Source organism: Rhynchophorus ferrugineus, unplaced genomic scaffold (genome assembly GCF_030347505.1).
Source record: "Rhynchophorus ferrugineus isolate W39M unplaced genomic scaffold, kcgeb_rfMv2 rfM3, whole genome shotgun sequence".
NCBI lineage: Eukaryota > Metazoa > Arthropoda > Insecta > Coleoptera > Curculionidae > Rhynchophorus > Rhynchophorus ferrugineus.
Window position 1 is genome coordinate 35,150,562 of NW_027472582.1, and position 22,442 is coordinate 35,173,003.

At 30.7% G+C, this 22,442-nt stretch overlaps 1 protein-coding gene across 2 annotated transcripts in view; it reads left to right on the forward strand.

The window, feature by feature from the left end:
- The window catches only part of LOC143193873 (uncharacterized), a 50,013-nt gene that overhangs the window by 927 nt on the left and 26,644 nt on the right, over positions 1-22,442 (forward strand). For both annotated transcript variants that reach the window (XM_076400302.1, XM_076400303.1), the window contains exons 2-18: positions 2,997-3,133; positions 3,202-3,395; positions 6,215-6,572; positions 6,636-6,893; positions 7,865-8,014; positions 9,003-9,740; positions 12,264-12,566; positions 14,272-14,427; positions 14,488-14,766; positions 15,023-15,385; positions 17,377-17,703; positions 17,767-17,877; positions 17,970-18,254; positions 19,867-20,070; positions 20,810-21,049; positions 21,931-22,161; positions 22,242-22,436. In XM_076400302.1, the coding sequence (XP_076256417.1) occupies positions 2,997-3,133; positions 3,202-3,395; positions 6,215-6,572; positions 6,636-6,893; positions 7,865-8,014; positions 9,003-9,740; positions 12,264-12,566; positions 14,272-14,427; positions 14,488-14,766; positions 15,023-15,385; positions 17,377-17,703; positions 17,767-17,877; positions 17,970-18,254; positions 19,867-20,070; positions 20,810-21,049; positions 21,931-22,161; positions 22,242-22,436 (4,529 nt within the window). The remainder of the gene's footprint in view (positions 1-2,996; positions 3,134-3,201; positions 3,396-6,214; positions 6,573-6,635; positions 6,894-7,864; positions 8,015-9,002; positions 9,741-12,263; positions 12,567-14,271; positions 14,428-14,487; positions 14,767-15,022; positions 15,386-17,376; positions 17,704-17,766; positions 17,878-17,969; positions 18,255-19,866; positions 20,071-20,809; positions 21,050-21,930; positions 22,162-22,241; positions 22,437-22,442) is intronic.

Sequence of the window (22,442 nt, forward strand, 5' to 3'; positions counted from 1 at the left end):
AATTCTTTCCCATCCTTCTGATAACATGACGATACTGTGTCGAACACGAAGAACATGAAGTTGAAAAATCCATGTTGGTTTGGCAAAAATCCAATTGACCCATTTTCGTATAACTCTTGAAACAATGACTGAATATGATTGAATGTTGTCATGCGATAGGATGAGTCTGTTACCTATTATTGCTAGATTTTTTGTAACAATATGTCGTTCAGTTTGTCCGATTGCCGTCGGCGGATATAATATGAGTCCTACTCCTGATTTCACTATATGCAGATCATATGTACTTTAGAGTCTTGAATATTCCGTTTCACTCTCGATGTGGATGGCTCTCTAGACTTATTTATCACTTTTTTCAGTTGCGATTGTCTTAATAAATCTAATTTTCATGGCAAGTCACAAGAAAAGTCAAGACGCCACAGAAAACTTCTTTTTGCTCGAAAAGCAATGAAACCGGGATATTGGAATGGTTGAAATAATAGTTTTAAGTAATTTGTGTGGTAGTCATTTGCCTTCCATTTGTATCTTTGCCATCACATGTATATTCCCGAGTCTTAGACAGTTGATTTGTCAACCGCTAAGTCGCCTGAAAGTTTTTTGAGAGTTTGAACTGGTTTTTATCCAATAAGTTCTGCAATTCCTTAAATTAACGCTTTTTTGGAACTCTACTTCTTTTGACGCCAAACCCGCTGTTCACCACTTTTAAACCACTGAAATCAAAATCAACTATTGGGCCATGACAGAACAGACGTCATAAGGTATTTTCAAATTTCTTCGGCAGCACTTTTCTGCAATTTTTCAAATCAAACAAAAAAGTAATGAACGTCGAAAATTCAATTTTTGAGCATTCCGTGATTAACGTTTATATATGCTAAATAACTGAAGACCACTGGAATATGGAAAATTCTACATAAGAAATGTCATTTGAGGGTTAGGTTGTTTTCTCTTCTTTTCAACCTCACCCCGCTAACGGATGTGATACCTTACCTCATTAAAACAGAAATTAAGATAGAGTTATAAACCAATAACTCCGAAGGAAATCTCCAACAAAATTTAGAAACATTTCAGTATCAAAATAGCTCCAGATTATGATTTAATAAGAGGTCAGGTACTACAGAGAAATAAATGCCAAGCAAGGACTAGAACATATATTTATTTATGGAAATTATTATGATCCGTAAAACTGGTAAATTGCCCAACGATAAAACATATCCACCAATTTCTGTTACTAATCATTTCCAAATTGTTTTAGAAGTTATTCTTAAAACTAATCAAATCAATAATTGAAAAAATGAAATTTATACCGGCTTGCCAATTTGGATTAGTTTAAGTATTTAGAAGTACTGATATATTTTTTCCGTACTCGCCTTGCTTGTGTATTGACCAAACTACAACAGAACAGTAGTACATTAATTTGTAAATTACGATTACACTGAACATATCCAATGTAAGATGTAATTAATTAAAAAAATCAGAAATATAAATGGTGACGTGTATTTAGATTTGAGAGGAGAAACTCATCTGAGAGGGTATACCACAAGATAGTGTATTTGGACCAATAGTGTATTTACTCGATACTAGCGATATAAGATGATACATATAGAGGTGAAGGAGTAACAATGCTCACATTTAGTAATGATTATGAACTACTCCCTACAAGTAAGAATATTAAAACAATTGTAAACGGAGTGTAACAGCTGTCAATAGCATTACTAAGCCGAAGAAATGGAGAATACAAATTATGAAATAATAAATAATTATTTAATACAATAATGCTATGAAGTCTACACAAACACAGCAAAATATTTGGGCGTGATACTGGAGGCCAAGTCTAAGTGGAAAGAGCATGTTAAAACGAAACTAGAAGACCGTTGTATGAGTCTTAAATTCAAATGTGGTGGTTACTTAAACGGCAATCCGAATTGACACTCCATCATAAATTTATTGTAGAAGGAAATGCTGAAGCCATTATCGATTTAGGGCGCACTTATGGGATTGCACAAAAAATATAATATTAACATGATTCAAACTTACTAAAATAACGTTTCCATGGTGAACATCCATCAAGATCTAAGTGTTCCAACGGGTCAGCGAAAAAATTAAAAGGTAAAGACATCAAGAGAGATTGTGTCAACACAAAATTGTCGAAGAATTGCAACAGCTCGACAACAGTAGACTTATCCGGAGGTTGAAGAGACGTATGCCGGCTCGCTGTGAGTTTTGTTACCATGCCCTTATTTCAGTCTACCACATACTGAACGACTGTCCACGGCTCACCCAGATTAGAACTAAGTATGGGCTGCAAAATTTTAGAAAAGCCTTAACAGGAGAAAATATAGAGTTCTGAGATTACTACGAGAAATTTTCTCCATAGAATTTAGCCTATGCTAAGTGTAGTGTTACTGACCAAATAACCATTACCACTTCGGTATGGGTACTGATATGTGCCGTTTGGATAGAACCTCTACTTCGTTATGGTTGTATTTGTAGTCCTACATTTTCCTGTGTTCATTCTTAAATTGGATATACACTATTTATACTTTTGGCTCTCCTGTTTGTGTTATTTTATTTATTTAATAATTTATTATTTTATATATACACTTTATATCTGTCCCCGTTCCCCTTATATCAACACCGTAGTATTGAATAGTCGTCGAAAAAAAAAATTATAATGAAATTAGACCTGAAATATTACGTGTGTACTTTAAGAAAAATTTGAAGGAAAAATTATTATAGTTGTACTTAGTGATTAGTTGTAATATATGTGTAATATATGTGCTTTTAAATAAAAACAGTTAAGTAACAGTTGTTTATATTGATATTTAGCATTTCAAGATACATAGAACACCTAATAAAATAAAACTTTTCAATTCATACCTTGAGCTGCGAAAATTCCTACTTCTTTTTGATTTTTGAGGTCTCAATTTGTAAATCATACAGTTTAAGAATTTTGCATATATGAACGTAATCTGATATGTTTTTATTTTAAAATTAAACAGGCCAGAAAGTACTCACCAACTAAAAGGTCCCGACAAGTTACGGCATCTGGTCTTTCCTACTAATTTATTGAGAATCAAGGGCAATAAACTTATTCAAAACTCAAAACTGAGAGAACAGAACCACACGTTTTATGCCAGTGAGTGTTTTTTAAGAATTTTTTTTATCGATTTAATTTTTTTATCCTTTAATATTTTTCTTTTTAAGGTCTTATTGTTGATCCTCCAGTTCCAAGCATATCAAAAAAATATTTTCACGTTTATTCCATTTCGTGGCTACCTAAGCGATTTTACACCCCGTGTAACCGACAAATGACTAAAGAGGAAATGCAAAATTACAAGAATGCTATGGAACAGATTGAGTCCATTCAGAAACAGAGAACCGGGCTAACAAAAATAAAGGTTTTTGTATAATTTCATCCTTCCAATAAAACAGCCAATGCACGTCACAGACAATGTCGAATATGCTGCCAAATGCAGTTTGTAAAAATGTAACATCCGTTTTAAACTCGGAGCGGAATTTTCCTTCTCATTTTACACTAGCCAAAAGAAATGGTAACCGAATCCGCCTATAAAATTCGATTTAGTTTGGTACTAGTGGATAATGTTCATAATAAATAAAGGTTATAAAACTGAAATTTTAGTTCGGTGCTATGTTTGTTTTGATTGTATCTATTTGGTAACATTGCGACCTGTTGACGTCATTAATTTTGTCCTGGCTGTTATTAAACGGTTTATACTTATAGTTTATCTAATAAAATAGCCAGTGCATATCATCTGATCATGACATCAGCACGTCGCAATGTTGCTACTTCCGCTTTACAGCACTTGCCAGCTTATAACTTTTAATTATTATACCAGTACCAACCACAAATCCAATTTTATTGATTCTGTGTATCTGTTCTGATGTATCAAACAGCATCTCCTTTTAGTTTTGGTAAAGTACTCGCTTCGGCAGTATATATACTAAAATTGGAATGATACATAAAATGAATATTAAAATGAAATAAAATGAAGAATAGCATGAAGACAACATATAGTTAATATCAAAAAACAAACTTGTAAAGACCTAAATATACTAAAATATATTTCCCATAGATCTCATAAATTCTCCCAAAATATTAATAATAAAGTATATTAAGAAATGGTTGATCTCAAAGCCAAGGACACCAACCCAAACGACCTTTGCCATGAACACATAATATTATACAAACGCCTATTCGCCTTCATTGAAGCTGAGCTTAATGATTTGACTCAGTTGTCCACTAAAATATGAACTTTTCTCCTCGATTATTTTTTCGAAATCCAGTTGCTGTGCAAAGCTGTGCTCCATACATAGTGCGGTTTTGCGCTTATAGAATGTCAATTTTTGGTCACAGTGAGATCTGAACTCAATTTCTCTCAACTACCTGACATATTATTCCCAAGAAACCTGTCGAAAATCATTTGTTTCCTTGACATTCTTGAAATCAGAAAAAAATATATGAGTATTCAAGACTAGTATGATACAACTAATTATTTTATCTATACACATTTATATTTTGTTTTATTCACTTTTTATTATATACAAATAGTCTCTCTGTACTTTAAGATATGTTTTTAAATTATAATTAAATTTATCCATAAAATATCTAGGTGTAATCGCCAAATAACATTAAGAAAACCAACTTGGATAAAGTGAGCTGGAAAGATCCCCTCTGATTTTAAAACAAAATTTACATTTTTAGAAATTGCAGTTGGGTATACAGTCTTTTGATGCTATATATTAGATGCATGTTCTATTAGACATTTAAAATAAATTTTACATTAAAAAATACATAGTAATAAACTTAGTCTAGGAAATAGTGCCTATTGTTTTTGATAATTTCACTATGATAACACGTGAATGCCATCGGGAAAGAAGATATCGCCTAGTAGTTTTTTTAACTGTTATGACAGTTGGTGATGAAATGGTAATTAGATGAGGCTAGCCCTCATGAATAAGGAATAATATCCCAAGTTTAAGATAGTTTTTTGATTCACACAAGCAATGTAGAATATTTTCATTTAGCACTATGACTTGCTTGCTTGCTTCTTGCATTTATTTGTTCAGTTTTTTTCAAATGTTGTTCCAGAATTCATGATAACGTGCCCCGTTTAAGCATCACCAGATAATTAGTTGTCGATAACATCTAGATTTCCGCATATTTAATCTTACGGCACTGTCCAACGTGTATTACCGCATATACCACTTCTAAAACGATCATACCAGTTTTGACAAATCCGCTATAATTCATTAAATAAAATATGTTTATATTAAGCACAATTTAAAAACATATAATCGCATTAATTAAACATGCAAATTTTCTATTTCACGATGATATATTCTAATACTTTCATGATTCTAATTTGATAACTAATTAAAACATTGGAAGTATGCATTCTTTCATCGAAAAGAAGCTACGGAGAAGTTACATAGTTTCTTGTATTAATTGCTTCATATCGTTAATCGAATTGAACACATCTGTACTATTATTCAGTGTTTCATTACGATATGGTAGATTTGCATTCTCGATTTGTATATTTGCATACAACAATGTAACAGACAGCGAGTTACGTAGTTATACATAGGTATTTTAATTAGATGGAAATTCGAAGACAGAAACGGAACGGTTACACATTTTTATCTGAACCATTTAATAAAAAATCGTACCTATATGGTATTAAATCAGTGCAGAATTGAACACATCTTGAAGACCTTCATTGACTTTATCTTCTAGCCACTTCATTCACCAAAGGTTACGGTTTGAAATTGCAGGATAGATCAGAAACATTGTTTGGGTTGTTTTTTTGGGGTTGGGGGGTGATAAACACTTTAAACGAGAGCTTATCTATATTTTCTCATAAACTAATTTTACAGGCTAGCTACATTTGGTGGTATGGTGGTGGAGAAGCATCGATTTAAGTCCAGGAGACATGTCTTTTCAAAACAATTTTTCTGTCGTAATCCTCTTGATGGTTTGACTTTTAAAAACATATTTAATTCTATTTCCATTCTACGGAAAAGAAATGCCTTTAAAGTTAATAGATTTTTGCCTATATTTTCAACGGTTTTTTGTGTCACTATTTTGAAATTTGATATTACAGTTGGCTCATAATAAATAGGGCAAGCCAAATAACGACTTACTTATTACTATATTTAAGTTTTGAAAAATTATAGCTATTAATTATTACTTGTTTAGACATTGTCAGCTCATAAAGTGAATTCCGTATCCGATACATGGCTAAAAAAGAAGAAACGCCAAACAAGTAAAACAGAGATTACCTACCCTACTCACACCATCAAACATAATTTAACGCTCAATCGAAGATATCGCATAAGAGAAGGTTCCGTCGAATCCAAGCTAAAATTTTTCGAGGACGAATTTGTGAAGAGGAAACAAATACAGGCTCAAGCTATGAAGTATCCGCGGTACAAACCCATTGTTTATCCGAAGAATAACAAAGAAGTAAAAAACAAATCACTTACTAAGCTTTCCAATAGAGCTGGCAGAAGTGAGATGCTAGATGTGCTAGAAGAGCCTATAACTAAACCTACAGGTAGATATCTCTTTTCAATTTAATTTAATTGCTAAATTACTAACTAATTATTAAATATACTAGAAATTTTAGAAGATAACGAAAATAGTGCAGGTGAATCCTCAATTAAAAGTCACCCGATAATTGAAAATGCTAGTAATGAAATTAAGATGAAGTTAAAAACAAAGTTTGTACAATTGCTGTTGAAACCAGCGAAAAAATTAAATGCGAAAGATAACACCGAAAATATGGAGTCTGAAAATAATTATAACAATATTTCAGGCCAAAGAACTAACAGATCAGAAGATATAGATGAAGTCGAACAGTCATCTAATTTCCAAGGTAATATATTAACTTAGAAATTAGAACTCAGATAAGGTACTTAATTTTCGCATTTGGTTAATGAGCAATCCCTGATCCATAGATTGGATTTTAATTAACATTTTGAGTTTATTTTAGTTAAGCGAGCTGTTATAACTTCTTTAGAGACAGCTAAATCTCTCAGATTAGAGCGCTCAGTTCGGATTTCTGTATGTGAAAGAAAATGTTTGAGATATTTTCAAATTCGTTGAAAGACCTTCATTAAAATGGTAACAATTATATAACCAGCATTTTAAATTTTCCATATCCCGGCTTGCATATGCTTTGTAGCAAGTGTACACTATTTAATATAATAATTTATTGTGGTTTTGAGTGTCTGAGTTTAGGTAGCTAATAGCTAAAATATCAATATTTAAATGGCTTGATGAAACATTTTCTAATATTAGAATGTTTATTGTTGTTTATTTATTTAAATGTAGAAAGACTGAGCGAAAAACTGAACCAAGTGACCTGACGAACTTAACACGATTAAGATAGTTTTGCCGGGCAACAAGTTGTAGTCAGATAGGCTAGGGTTCGGACTATATGGTGGATGCATCAAAATCTCCCAGTCCATCTCACGAAATATTTTCCAAGTCGCTAAAGATATGTGTGGTTTAGCTTCTTTATAGAAAGCAAGGGTTTTCCTATTTGGTCGTTTTTTAATAGCATTCGGTTCGGATTAGTTTTCGGTAGGAGGGAGTTCAACTAATGGTCTGGCCAGGTTCCAGCAATTCTTGATTTACAGTGCTATTACTTTTAAATGAATAAAGAAATGACCCTACCTTTATATTTAAAATATTCCAACTGTTACCTCTCAAATGTGATATGTTATGGTTTCATTAGATAAGTATTACTAAACGACTTTAATCTGTGAACTAGATTTATTTTAGAAAATTTTGTTCACTAATACTGTAATTTAAGTAATACTGTAAATTTTTTCATTGTTTCAGAAGAGAAAATTCAATCTCACCCGATTTCACTACCAGCGAAGGAAGAGGCTAGCCCATTTATTTATCCTAAAAGAATTTATGTCGACACATCTAATGTATATGAAATTGATAAAGTATGCGTCGTTGAAAAGTCGGATAGAAATAATCAAGGTTATTATTTACCATTTGTTAACATAACTTTTATCATCATGAGACTCTTTTTATCTTGTATTTCTTTTGTAAAATTTGAGTTTTATATATGTTAGTATCTTGAAAAAGCTTCACCGATTCTTCCTGTAAAGGCTTTATTTAAAAAGATTGAGATATATTAGTGAAAGTTTTATCCCAATTAGCATAATAGATGCAGTTTAATTACACAAATAACTGAAATAACCGTATAGTTTTAATGACACAAAAATATTTCGCTCTACACTTTGATGAATTTCTGGCACTGTTTTATAACTTTTTTGACGGTAAATCAAATGGTAATGTCTTTCCTGATATAATAGAAATGATTATTAATTAAGTCATAATGAATAAATCTTCAACAAATCAATCGAACAACACTAATTTATTTTCCCATTTTTAAAGTTTTTCTGGGATATCCTTATGAGACTCTATGATCCTGGCTATAATATGGCATCGATGAAAACAAACCATCATGACTTGCGAATAGAGCAGAAGAGGGTCATTCAAACGCTTCCAGATTGGTTTTCACTAGGTTTCATGTTCTAATATAATTTCATCAGATTTTAGTGGCCAACAAACATTTTTTAACTCTTTCTACTAACTTTTAGTCATAAGTTTATGATATGAAAATAGCTTAAAACACCAAATTTAAAAGTATAGAACAAGGAATATCAAATATGCTTAATTCTTTAAAGTTTTATTGAACCGCTATATAATACACTTTTAATTGCCAGTTCAATTAATTATAACTTTTTTTATTAACTTCTATCGACAAACAGAATGAGACAGAGTGTTTTTTATCTTCAACATTCAAGCAGTTTTTATACAATTGAAATGTTTAAGTCAACTTCTGCATGTTGTTTTCGATTATGTATGTTTTTATTTTTACATAACAATGCAGAAATTAAATGCAAATACAATTGAATTCGCGTTATTATTCAAGTCCAGAATATAACAAAAAATATTTTAGGTGCTACAGGTTATACCTTTGACCAATCTGATGCTAAGAAAGACCTACCACATTTAAACGTAGCTGGTGATTATACCTTAGGAAAAGTAAATAGAAGTTTTGAGCAGTTAGAGAAGGAAATTGAGAAATTATCTCAAATTATCACGAGACTTCAAGACCTTGAAAAAAAAATCGAACTTTCATCCAGGAAGTTGGATAAACAGAAAGACTATGAGGAAACTATTAGTAATAAAATTGATGAACTCTCGAAGCAGAGAGATATAATCATACAAGAATTAAAACAAATACCCAATCAAGATACAAATGCTGATGAACATCAGTCTAAATCAAGGAAAACTCATATAAAAGAGAATATCAAGTGTAGTACAGAGCCAAGCAAAGTAAGCAAGGGAAAATTAACTGAACCAAACATGCATGTAACAAAATATAAACAAGACGATAATTCTTTGATGAAAAATAAAGAAAATGTTGAAAAGCTGTCACCGCAAAACGAAAAAGCAACACATCCTAATAAGACCATAAAATTATTGGACGAATCTGAAAAGTTAACAGACCCTAAAAATGCGTCAAAACAATTCGGTAATTTCAATAGTAAACATAGTGTTGCAAGACGTGCTACTGCTAATAAAAAGGCTTTAAAAAATCATAAAAAGTCGATTATAGAATTAAACCTAAATGCCTCTCAGCATAAACGGAAGAAAGTATTAAAGAAACAATCTTTTCAAGCACCCTATAAAGGTTAGTATTTTTGAATTAATATTAATTATAGATTATAAATTTATACATTTATTATATAAATAATTTAATAAGTTTATAGTCTGGCACACAGTGAGACCACTATTATTAATTGTATTATTTAATTCTACTTATTGTATATTGATACAGTTTCACATGGCCAGTAATATAAAAGTATATAAAAACTCATAACGAGAAATTGCTTGTGAAAGAGACTGTTAGATATATATGTATAATTTGCTACAATAATTAGAATTTTGCTTTCGAAGTAGGTGTTGCGTTTGTTTATACCAAACAAAAAGTGTTAAGGCAATTTAAAAATATTATTTGGCGCTATTGGGGCTATAGTGAAATAAAATAACTGAAAGAATAAAGAGTTTTTATGCCGATATATGATAATGGATGAATGTGGATCCACTTCTATACACCAAAATAAAAAGAAACTGCCATTTGACTAGAGAGAAGATTACAACATAAATGTTGGCTGTCTGAAGGTTATTTTGAGAAATTGTGCTTGCAATTTTGTTCACCTATTGTGAACTGCTGCTATTACCGATCTGAAGTGGTAGCCACTGTGTGACTTGTAAGCGGTTGAGGATCTACTATTGGGCGCATGAATGATCCTATTTGATGGAAAAAGTGTCTGTGCTTTATTAAAATGGATGAATAAACGACGAGACTCTACCACTGTGGCGATATTGATTACGTTGCTCAATATTTGGTTTGAAACCAGATTCTGTTTAGTCGCAATTGGACTACGTTTGTTTAAATCAAATTTGGTATAAATAGAAACTCTGTTTGATACGATTTATGATTAATTAAAGATAATCTATTGTTGCGACAAGATTGATTACATTCTATGATATTCGTTTTGGAAGGAAATTATTCAATCATTCATTATTAAAGGTAGTATTTTTGAAAATAATTTGTTGTGTTTTTTAAAGAGTTTCTTTTTCTTATTGTAAAAGTATATTATTATCTAAATGCTACTACCATAATCTCCAAGTAATTTTCTATGACTTGACTCTTTCTCTATTTTTTGGTGTTTTTGTTTTTTCCGACTATTCAAGAGTTTATTGATTTTCGTCATAAAAAGTTGGATTAAAGGTTATACTCATAAATATGAAAATACTGCTTGAACAGATCATATGACATATCGGATTAAGTATTCGTCTCTCAAGTATTGTTATTAAGTGTTATGGACTTCAACGTTACTAATTGGTGTAAATGCTGCAAAGCTCAAAACCCCTTTTTCATTATTCATTATTTTTGTTTTTTTCTTTGGTTGTGGCAGAGTGGAGAAAATATGTTACTCATACTCGTCTTGCAGACTGGAAGTTAAGACAGACTTAGACGAAGACATTCAACTTCCAATTTTGTTGTACAACGTATGCCGGTATGTAATTTCTAATTGTTGTCACTAATGTTTTGATGAATTTTGTATACATTTGACAACAGGGTCAACTTCGTCGGTAATTTGGGTATATATTTCGACGCGTTACAGAACTTTTTGTCTCTTTTAAACTAGGGTAAAATGAAAAGAAAAACTTCCTTCCATTTTTAAAATAAATTTTCCATTTTTACAAAATATATTTGATGTCATCTATGACGTGCATTGGCTATTTTATTGTAAGGACAAAAGGATCTCAGGTGACAGAAGTGTAGCCACCTGAAATACAGCAACCTAGAACTAGAGCGACTATGAGTGGGCGTTTGATTGATGGTCAGTTAACTATTCTTAACTTGTTCCTTGATGACTTTATTTTTCATGCAGCAAATGGTGAATTTTAATTGAAAATCTTTCTACCGGTGAATTCGACTCCCAGGGCATTCAAAATTCGCTTAAGTAACTTGTTTTGGAAAAGTTCGTCGTCTACGTCGTTCTACATGGGTAGGTGTTACGAACAAAGTAGAACTTCAATCTGTATAAAATAATGGATCGAATAAGCATCTTTTACAAGCACTTAATAAGTTGTGTTGCTGCTTGTTTAACTGCCATTTTATTTGAATGTTCAATTTACACAAATTTACTTTAATCGATAGCCATCATCGTTCTACATCTGAAACGATTATTACAACACTATTATAACTAAAAGTATTACAACAGCCATTTAGAGTACATTTCCAACTAATAATTTTCAGTAGTATTTTATTTTGAATAAACGAAAAAGTTCGGTTTTATATAGTATTATATATGTTAACGTCAATATAGTTTATAGTATATAGTAATGAATTTTCTGTTGCGCTACATGACATTATTATTATGAATACCTTAAATTTATTTTACAGGTCTACAAGAAACAGTTCCATTATGCAGTTGCAATCTTTTTCTACTTTTCCAACTCTAGTTCAAAGTTCAGATTCTACTATTTAGAGTGACTCAAAGTTCTCTACTTCTCTACTCTCTATTTGCTAATTTAAAATATCACTGTTATTTAACCCTAGTAGAATATTGAACTTGATATTCTTAGATTGTTAAGTGCTTTGATAATGCTGAAAGATCAGAAAGATTCTTAATTATTTCAGTGCCACTTAATGAAAACGACTACAAAAATCGCATGGAAGAGGAAAATGATTGTTTAAAAAACAAACGCAAGCCGTTTGGTAAAAGTGGCTCCGATCGTAACCTTAAACCTGATCAAAAAAATGAACTTAATCCAGTGAAAAAATCTGTAAAGGATTCTATAACTATTCAAACTGAACCAAAAAGAAAAGAGCCAAGTGGTGGCTTAGACATTATAGTGCCTAGTAAAAGCGAATCAAACATATTAAATCATCCCATAAAGATGAAACAAGAATTCAAAACGAGCAAGTCCATAAAGGAAAGTGGTAAGTAAAAGGCATATAAATAGGTATTTGCTTGTTTATTTGCATACAATATTAATGTCAATCCTATCCCATTATAATTCCATTGGTTTAAGTATGACAGTAAATGTTTTAATGTGGATTAAATTATTATGGAATTTGTTATATTTATACTCATAAGGATTGTGAAAAATATTCATGCCCTTTTATATATTTGCAAAAAATAATATTAACGATTCATAAATCGACATTCAATATTACGTGACAGTTTACATAAAATATTTTATATGTTATTAAGACCTGAAAAGCATTTAAAACTGCAATAAAAATAAATCACTGAAAGTGTTACCCATTGCTAAACATTACTCCAACTTTTTGATAAAATTTCAATTCCACGTTGCCCTTTTAACACTTCATTTTATCAACGGTGTTCAACTATAATAAGTGTTTTCTTATCTTTAAGATTAATTTTTCGTTTAATGTTATTGAAATGTGTAAATGTTTTATGGCTTTTGTTGATATTTTTCAGCTTCAATTTACATAACATCAAATATGGTTACATTTGAATATTTTACAATAATTTTGAGCACTCCAGTACACTTGAACTTGCTTTGGACTTTTCTTTATTAACTCCCAAGCTATTAGCAAGGCGTTACAATGAGAACTATATCATGAAAAATGCTAAAGCATTGAATGTATCAGCAATCTAGTGAACATTTGATCGGCAAAGGAATTTGTAGCATCTTATTGGACGTCGTGCCTGTTTAAAACCTTTTCGCATAATGGCGCTCGGTACTATTTTGAGAAATCAATTTGAACAATCATGGAGCCAAACCAACCAAACCAAAAAATGGAACCAACGTAAGATTTCTGAAGAAGTTTAACAAGTTTTAGAAGAACATGTAACTTCTGCTGCCTAAAGCTATGGCCCGTCTATACAGTCAAAAGCAGAGTGAAAATCAATAAAAACGACAATCGTACGCTTTCCTCGTCTAATATATTCCACTATAAACTGGCGGATGGGTTTAAGAGGGTTTCTTGAACTACTTGGGTTATCTCCTTTTGGGTTCTTTGAAGACTCTCCTAAACACCTTCCCGACAATTGATAGGAAACTCGATAGTTTTTTAATATACACTATCAGTTTTTTTCAGTAATGGAGCAATTGTCACTTTCTTATATGCTGATGGTAATTTTTCGATCGCAATATTTGTGCAACGCTCATGGTGAAATAATGTGCCTATGCCTTGATCATTTTTGTCTTCACTTTATCAATTCCAGCGGTTATACCATACTTTACTGATTTTATTGCCATTCGCAATTTGCCTATTGTTGGTCAAGTTTCTGAAATGTCAATTGCTAGCTAAGTTGGATTTAAAAAATAGATTTTAAAATTTTGTGTGCAAACTCAATAGACACAACAGAAATTTCAAGAAGAATTATGTGTATACCTAGTGTATACTTTCTGTATTAAAGAAAGACAGACACATTTCCTAGAAATATATCTTTTTCACGATTAACAGGATTTAATAGCAATTACATTTATATTGGGCAAAGAGATATATTAATTTTAAAAATATTTATACTAGAATAGCGAGAGAGTACAGAAAATATAAGAATCACCATTTTACAGTTCCTTAATTCAGGCCGTTAACACTATTCTCTTTTGCATTACTTTGAATTTTTAATTGAATACATCTTGACTTTGCTTTATTTTTACATTATTTCAAGAATACATTGATCGAACTATCAAACAAGAGAGTAGACCTCAAAGCCATTCTGTAATTAAGAGATCGACCTCATATGATGAGGTTCCTATTGATTCTGCAAATATTGTAAAGAAGGAAAACTTATCCCAGGAAAAAATTTCATATAAGGATACATTTGGTGAGTATAGCAATATGTATAAATTAATTATTTTACATTTGTTTTATTTTTTATTAATAGCTAGCAGTTTTGCTCAAATGCACGTTAAGAAGTACTGGTTTCAAAATCAGAGTATAAATAAAAAGGCTTTAAACATGGAAATTGAACAGAACAAATCAATAAATGCCCTTAAGAAATTTTTAAATACAAAAACGGAGCTTGGTAAAAGTACGTTGGGTAATAGTGGCGATAACAAATTAGTTACATTGAATGACAATGATAATGCAAATTACGTGAAGCGTAATCCATTCAATTTTGAATTTTTAAATAATGAGGCTCAAAGATTAAAGAATATCCCTAGTAAGTTACTTGTCTATTTATATATTATAATATCATAGTATAAACATGCTGTGTCTATTAAAAGTATCTTGTGTTGTATCAATTGTTTGAAAAATATTATTTATCTGAAACTGTTATTCAAATCTGTAACAATTTATTTCATCAAAACATCAAAAGAAAACCAAACTTTTTCCGCATTTAATTTATATAAGATATATGACAAGATGTTTGTATAATGACAATATTAAATAATAAGTCAATATTAAAATAATTTTAGGTGGACCATCTAAAACAAGTGATGAAATGAACCAAGCTAAAAGTAATTATCAAAAAATACTATTATCAAAACCGGACAATAATATAACTAACCAGGAAAGTTTAGGTGATTTGAAATGTACAACTGCAAATTACAATCAAAACATATTTATATCAATGACCAATGATGCTGTAAATAAGAAACACAGTAAAACTAATTTAGAAAGTACTACTGTAAACAAAAACCAAAACATAGTTGAACCAAAGGTCGATAATATTAACAACAAAGGGAAAAATCTAATCGACTCGAAGGCGACAAAAGCACATTCTACAAAAGGGTCAACAGATCAAAGACAAATATCTGGCCAAAGTTCCGGAGATCAAGGTAACTTAGTCTAGTTAAATACATGATTTTACATTTCTCTACATAAAATAAGTATTTTCAATTTAGTATTATTAAGTAATATGGATGCTAACCAACGATCAAAGTAGCATTTTCGATATTCGTTACTTTTGCTGTTTGGTCTAAATATGTCTGCTGCCGAGGTCTATCCAACATCATGTTCCAATTGTCTGCTTTGGTTTCAACAATTTAGTGGTGATTTTGATGACAAAGAGTGTCCTGAAGGACCAAAAAAGTTCGAAGACAATGAGTCGAAGACAGACTTATTTGACGGAAACCTAGCACAAACTCACGAATAACGTTCAGATAGCTCAGCAATTGGTGAATCTGAACAAGAGCGTATGTAGAAAAGAAGAAGAACAACTAGTAGGGGGCGCTGTAATTTGTATCGAGGCAGCTCAGAATGTATAAAAGAACAGCAATGTAAATAAAATTTCTCTTTTGTTCTAAAGCCATAAGTGGTGTTATTAATTTCGTCCCGTCCAGAATCATAAGTGATTCATAACAGAATCAACTGTTTTCAGACGTTTAAATATGAGGGTTACCATATAAATTGACTGAAAATGATATTTCGGAGTGTTTCAATATCGTAGTTTCATTGCTTGCCAGGTAAAATAGTTTTTATGTTGCGTATTGTATCTAAAGCGTATAGAATAATATATAGGTAGGGAAACGTTAATATTTATGACTGTAAAGTTTTGATATGCTTGTTTACGAGCTATTGAAACTGAATGCAACTTTTATCGCAGATATATATGGATGTCAATTGGACAAGTTGAACGATATATTATTGCAAGATTTGCGAAGTTGGGATCACTTCCAAGTCAACATTGTTGTTCTGATATGGTATCGTTATGTTGCCAGAAAGATGAAAGGGAAAAAGTTGTAAAAATTATTTTAAAATATCTTAATATATATTACATCAATGTTTGTATCAAGTGAAAACATTATTATCGTTAAGATTGCGAATTATTGCGTGTTAAACACTCAATAATTCGTTGTTGTCACGAATTGTTTGATTCGCATGTCTTTGATAATGTCATATTTTGAATTTGCTTGAAGTTTAAAAATGGTTTAAATGCGAATGAAAAATTTAATTCATCATAATCGTGTTTCCTGTGCCAAGAAGGTTAATATAATTCGGTGACGTTATTCAAGTTGCAAGGATTCCCATTACTCTAAAGCTTTTTTATACATATTTTGAATTTACTTGAAGTTGAAAAATGGTTTAAATACGAATGAAATATTTAATTCATCATAATCGTGTTTCCTGTCAAGAAGGTTAATATAATTCGGTGACGTTATTCAAGTTTCAAGGATTCCCATCACTCTGAAGCTTTTTTAGACAATTTGGTAGAATTAATATCTCGTGGACGTTTTAATGAAAATAATGCAAGTAAAGCTATTTCAGAGAGCTTGTAAAGAAACAACCGGGAATATATCTTTACACTTTGGTGGAATCTTATACACGATTTTGAAAGTTGCATCAAGAAATGTTTTGGGCATACTATTGTAATTACTTAGCTATGTAAAAATATAAAATACCCTCCACTGCTTTTTGATATGTTAGTAGGAGAAATTATGCGAACCTGATTAAAAGCAGAAATTGCATCTCATAGAGTAAAATAAGCTTGTTAGATAATTCAAACTATTTTACCTATCATGATTTATCTTGATTGATGGCCTTTGGCATGAAGGCTATTGACTGGCCAACTTAGAGACCCCACCTTAGACGACATTTAGTTTTACCCAACCTGATTTCTAGCATAACTGGCATTCATTCTTTTCTGGATTTTATACACTTGGCTAGATACAAATACAATTAAAATCACAAACATACAATACATCAAGTACATCAAATATCCTGCTGGATTCGAACCCGCGACTATCACAGCAACACTCCTACCAAACTTGCTGAATTTATTTAGTTTTGATGCTTTATTGAGTAATGACATAAATTGTACTAATTTCAGCTTCACAAACCACTATTCCTGAAATTAAGTGCATCATGCAGTATAATCCAACCAATGACCAATTAACCCTCAATATCCCTGATGCAGGAAAAGCATTACCAATAAAGAAATCAGTAATTCATGAGGACAAAATTAAAGAAAAGTCATCTGATTCAAATGCACCTGTATTAAAGGATATCACAATAAAAGATATTAATGAAGCCATTTTAAAAGAATATTTTACTGAAAAATTGTTACCCGGTACTTTGGAATCCATATATTTGCCCAAACATCAGTTAGTTATATATGAAAGGGAATATAAAGAAGACAGTAATGATGATAAGTCAGGTATATTTCCATGGGTCTTAATAGATTTTAAAATAATTTAAAAAAATTTTGTATATATTTTAGCTGAAATGGATAAATCTCCCAAGGAACATAATTTACCAAATTTGAGTGATCAGAAAAATGATACAAACAAAGAAAATGCAATCGAAAACGTTTGTTCAGTAAAATCTGCAGGCAAGATATAATTAACTCATTAATATAAATTACGAAACCATTTCGAAGATAATTTAAGAATCATACAATTTAATTACATGTAGTAATTTCAGATTTATTGATTGAAAACAATTGTAACAATCCAAAGGAAGAGAAAAATATGCATTTGGAAACGAAACCTTTACAAACTGATATAGTTCCAAATCCTGAAGTGAAACATAAGAGTGATCTAAAAATGAATGGTAATTTAGTCAAAGAGAGTGTAAAGAATGCTGTTATTGAAAAACGAAAAGATCCAGATGATGAATTTGATATCGTAGTGTCTAATAAAATGCAAACAATAAATAAAGCAGTAGTAAAAGAAGAAGTTAAATCGAGTGAAATTTCGAAAAATGATAGTGAGTAGTTGGTAGCCTATATTTGTTGCACGTATATATGCATAACAATTATGCAACATTCATACACTTATATTAGTTTATATAGCTTGTTCTGATATGATTCGGCCTTTGTTAACTTTGATGTAACTTTAACTTCAAAAGATTTGAACTAAAATTGCCACTGTTTATTATGTCACGATTTTAACGTATGAAATAGTTTAGAGGATTTAAAAGTGATAAACATTTTTTTATTATATGAATGATTAGTGGATTCATACCAACCATATTCAACCATGTGAATTGTGGAGATTGTGGATAATCGAGCAAATGGAATTGAACCATGGGTAGATAGCCTGTATTATAAGGAAGTATATAAGTACTATAATGTGCTATACAGTACAGAGAATAGGAATGTTGAAAGTGATTACTGGAAAAATACCGATATATTTTTTAAAATCAACAAAAAAACATTCGCCGGTCAGTTAGAATAAGCTTTTAAACCAAATAAAACTCTATCAGCGAATGTAAAAATTCTGATTAAACTTTTTACACCACCAAGAAGTCTCAAAAGTTATAAAATTACTAGAGTTGTTCATGACACTGCGATAATTGCTATTATAGATAATAATGAAGAAGCAGCCAGAAACAGAATGCAAGCAAATTATATAAATAAGTGGATCCAGACATGGAGAATACAAGTCAATGAGAGTAAATCAGTGCATATTGAATTCATTTACAATCAAACTGTTCACATATCAGTAAATATGAATAATACTATTATCCTATACAGTAATAATGCTAAGTACCTTGGTATGAATCTTGATTCAAAACTTCCTTGGAAAAACATATCAAAAATAATTCGAGTTACAGTACAAAACAAGGAATTCGTTATTTAGAAAAAATCGAAATTATGCATACATAGGAAATTAAGAGATTCACAAGTAGACATAACTCCACTCCCGTGTTAACACCGAAGTGTTGCAACTCATCGGTAACACTGAACTAAGGTGCAGACTCAAGGGAACCAAACCTTTTGATCTTGTATAGTGAACTGTACTAAAGAATAAAAACTATGAAATCCTCTAAAAATTTTAAAATTGGATAGTCCGTCCAACACGTGTTTAAACACAATCTAGGTCGATGTGTGAAAAAGAAAGAACCTTATGCAAATAATAAAGAGAGAAGATGAAAAATATATATTTGACGAAAATCCCAAAAGTCGCAGGCTTCACTCGATTATCATTTGTTCTGGGATATCTGTAAATATGTTAATTATTTTATCTTTTCGAAATCTGTAAGTTTCTCTTGTCACAATTATCGTATATTACCTGAAAATGGTCAAAATTCAAAGAATAAAATAGACAATATTACTAAAATTTTCCGCCTGTTCGTTTCTATGAAAATATTTATTTTAAAAATCTGAAAAGACTTAAATTTATTATTTAATGTATAAAGATTAATACAATATAAAGCATTATTACCTTATATATAATACTGTTTATTAAATACAGTTATAATTAATTATGTAATATTTAACCAGTGCTGACATTTTCTATTAACGACGAATATTTTAAAATAATATAATTAATTAAGTATACAATTATTACGTTAAAAAATACTAATTACTTTATAGTCGTTCCTTTGAATGTTACGATTCAAACAGAGAAGAAGGAAAGACCTAAATCTGCAATACAAGTTGGTTATTCAAAGAAAACAAAAAAGACTGACTTCAAAGGGAAAAAACTGAATGAAAATCTAGAAATACAAAAAGGGGACAAGAGCAAAACCGATGCGACTCTTGAAAATAAAACCAAGAATCATCCACTGCAAGCATCAAGTAAGTTTGTATTTAATGTTTAAATAAAAAATATAAGTTTCTTCAGAGCCATTTTTACACAACGATGCAATTTCCAACCCAACAGCTTGTTGCTTTTCCATTTTTACGTTCATAATATCATCCCAATATATACCAGACTACCACAATCAAAATATTCTTCACAATATAATCACTTTGATAAAGACAAGAATTAAATGCTGGCCAACTGTAACAAACCAAACATTATAGTAGTTGATAAAAAATAATGTAGTTTCACTCTAGAGAATCTTTTAAACAATAATAACAAAGGTTATCCACACTATCCGAATCATCTTATCAACAACATGTTTTATTCCTAAGATAATGCTGAATTTTGGTATATTGGTATTTACAGAACAAACGTGCATACACAATCATGTAGATCGGTTGAATAGTCGAAACATTTTTATCGGCTACAGAATAAAGAGCAACAAGTCAAAAATCTGTAAAGAAGTCTATTACAACTTAAAATAATTAAAATATCCAACATCTGTGATAAGTCAATATTGCTCTTTTAGAGAATGAGAATGTCTTTTAACTAAGTCTATAACAAAATAATAATTGATAGATATAACAAATAGAAATAGAATTTCTAATTCACTTCAACAAAAATACAGTTTACAAATGTGCATTAAGTTTTAACATTATTGATAGAATTTTTTTAGTCACTATTTTAAGTATATAAAAAAGAAATACTTAAATATTATATATTTTTATACAGGTGCTTCATTGACATTTATGCATAACAAAGAACATAATCCTGAAAAGAAGGAATGCAAAACTAAAATTGGTAGTTTAAAAATTGATCCAAAAACGCCAAGTTTGGAAGAACCTAAAGCTGCTAATGCAAACCTACAATTACAAAATACAAAACCAGATCCTGCAAATAACGTCACAGAAAATAAACCTGAAATTAATGTTGCAAACAAAATTAGAGTTTCTCCACAACAAGGACCACCGAGTACGTTTAGAAATATTAAATAATAGTCATGAATTGAGAAAGGGTTTGAAACGCAGAAATAATTAATTTAATTCAAAATACTGTCTCATTTTAAGAAAGGAAGGGATTACTTCTTGAACGACGATATAAGTTGTGCGATATATTACGCACAAGTAAAAATTTGACTGTTGTCCGTAGTCAGTGACGTAACAGTCGCGCGATATAACATCTTCCTCCTAAAGAAACACATTGGGATGGAGTTGGACATGGTCGTGGTTCCGTCTGAACTGCAGGTATCTTCTTCGCCATTTTATCTTTATTAATCTTCTAAAAGATGTTTCTACCAAGACGTTCGAGGTATCCCTGTATGGAAGTTTTGTTGACTCCGAATTCCAATAGTTTACAGATCAAAAACTGAACTATTTTAGTCCGTCGTTAGTGGCAATTCACCTTGAACTGCAAGCTTCTATCGAAAGTCCAGTAAGCTATGTTAGTTTACAGCAACATGAGTTTGCCTTTGCTTACGCCCTAAAGTGTGATCCTTGTGCCTAGAATCTAAAGTCTAGATAAGATAGTTTTTCACGATTGCCAATCCAACGTTAACCTGTCTGAAATCAAAAGAAAACAGCCATCAACAGGAATTACATTGGTTGTGTCATCAGGTAAATACGTCTAGACATAAGCGATTCGTGTAGTTTGAAATGAAATATATTTTAAATTAATTCGAAATGTCTTTAATTGGGATGCATTAATTTAATTAGGATTTGGTCTTAAAGTAAAATAAAGGTTTTTATTGTTTTAAACCCTTCAAAACATCAATTCATGTTATTAATTGTTATTTATACAAACAACTTAAGTATATTAACTAAAAATATTTGTATAAAAAAAATATTATTATGTAGATGGTTCCTTGAAATACGTATACCAAACTGGAAACGATCTTAAACAAAAAGAAGTAATACGCCCTGAAATGGCCGATTTAAGGAATAAAGAAAAGGATGGTGTCAAGGGATCAATTATTCTAACTAGAATAAGAGAAACTTCAAGTTCAGAACCACAGAATCTGAAGGAAAACAATTCTGATATTAATTTAGGAAATAAAATTAGAGCACCTCCACCTCAAGCTCCTCCAAGTATGCTTTAAATTATAAATTTCGATTTATTATGTACCTTTACATTTTGAAAATTTTAATTTTAATAATCTGTTATACAGGGTCTGACAAAGAAAAGAAAGATAAACCGAAAGGAAAAAAAGATATAGTTTTACCTCCGAAGATAAGAAATGTCGATTCACAACTACCTGAGAACATATCAAGAAGTCAAAATAATAAAAATGTTGCAAAAACTGTAGAGAAAGTTGAGGAAAATATAGATGCTAGAAAGATACGTGAAAATGAAGTAGTCGTAGGTAAAT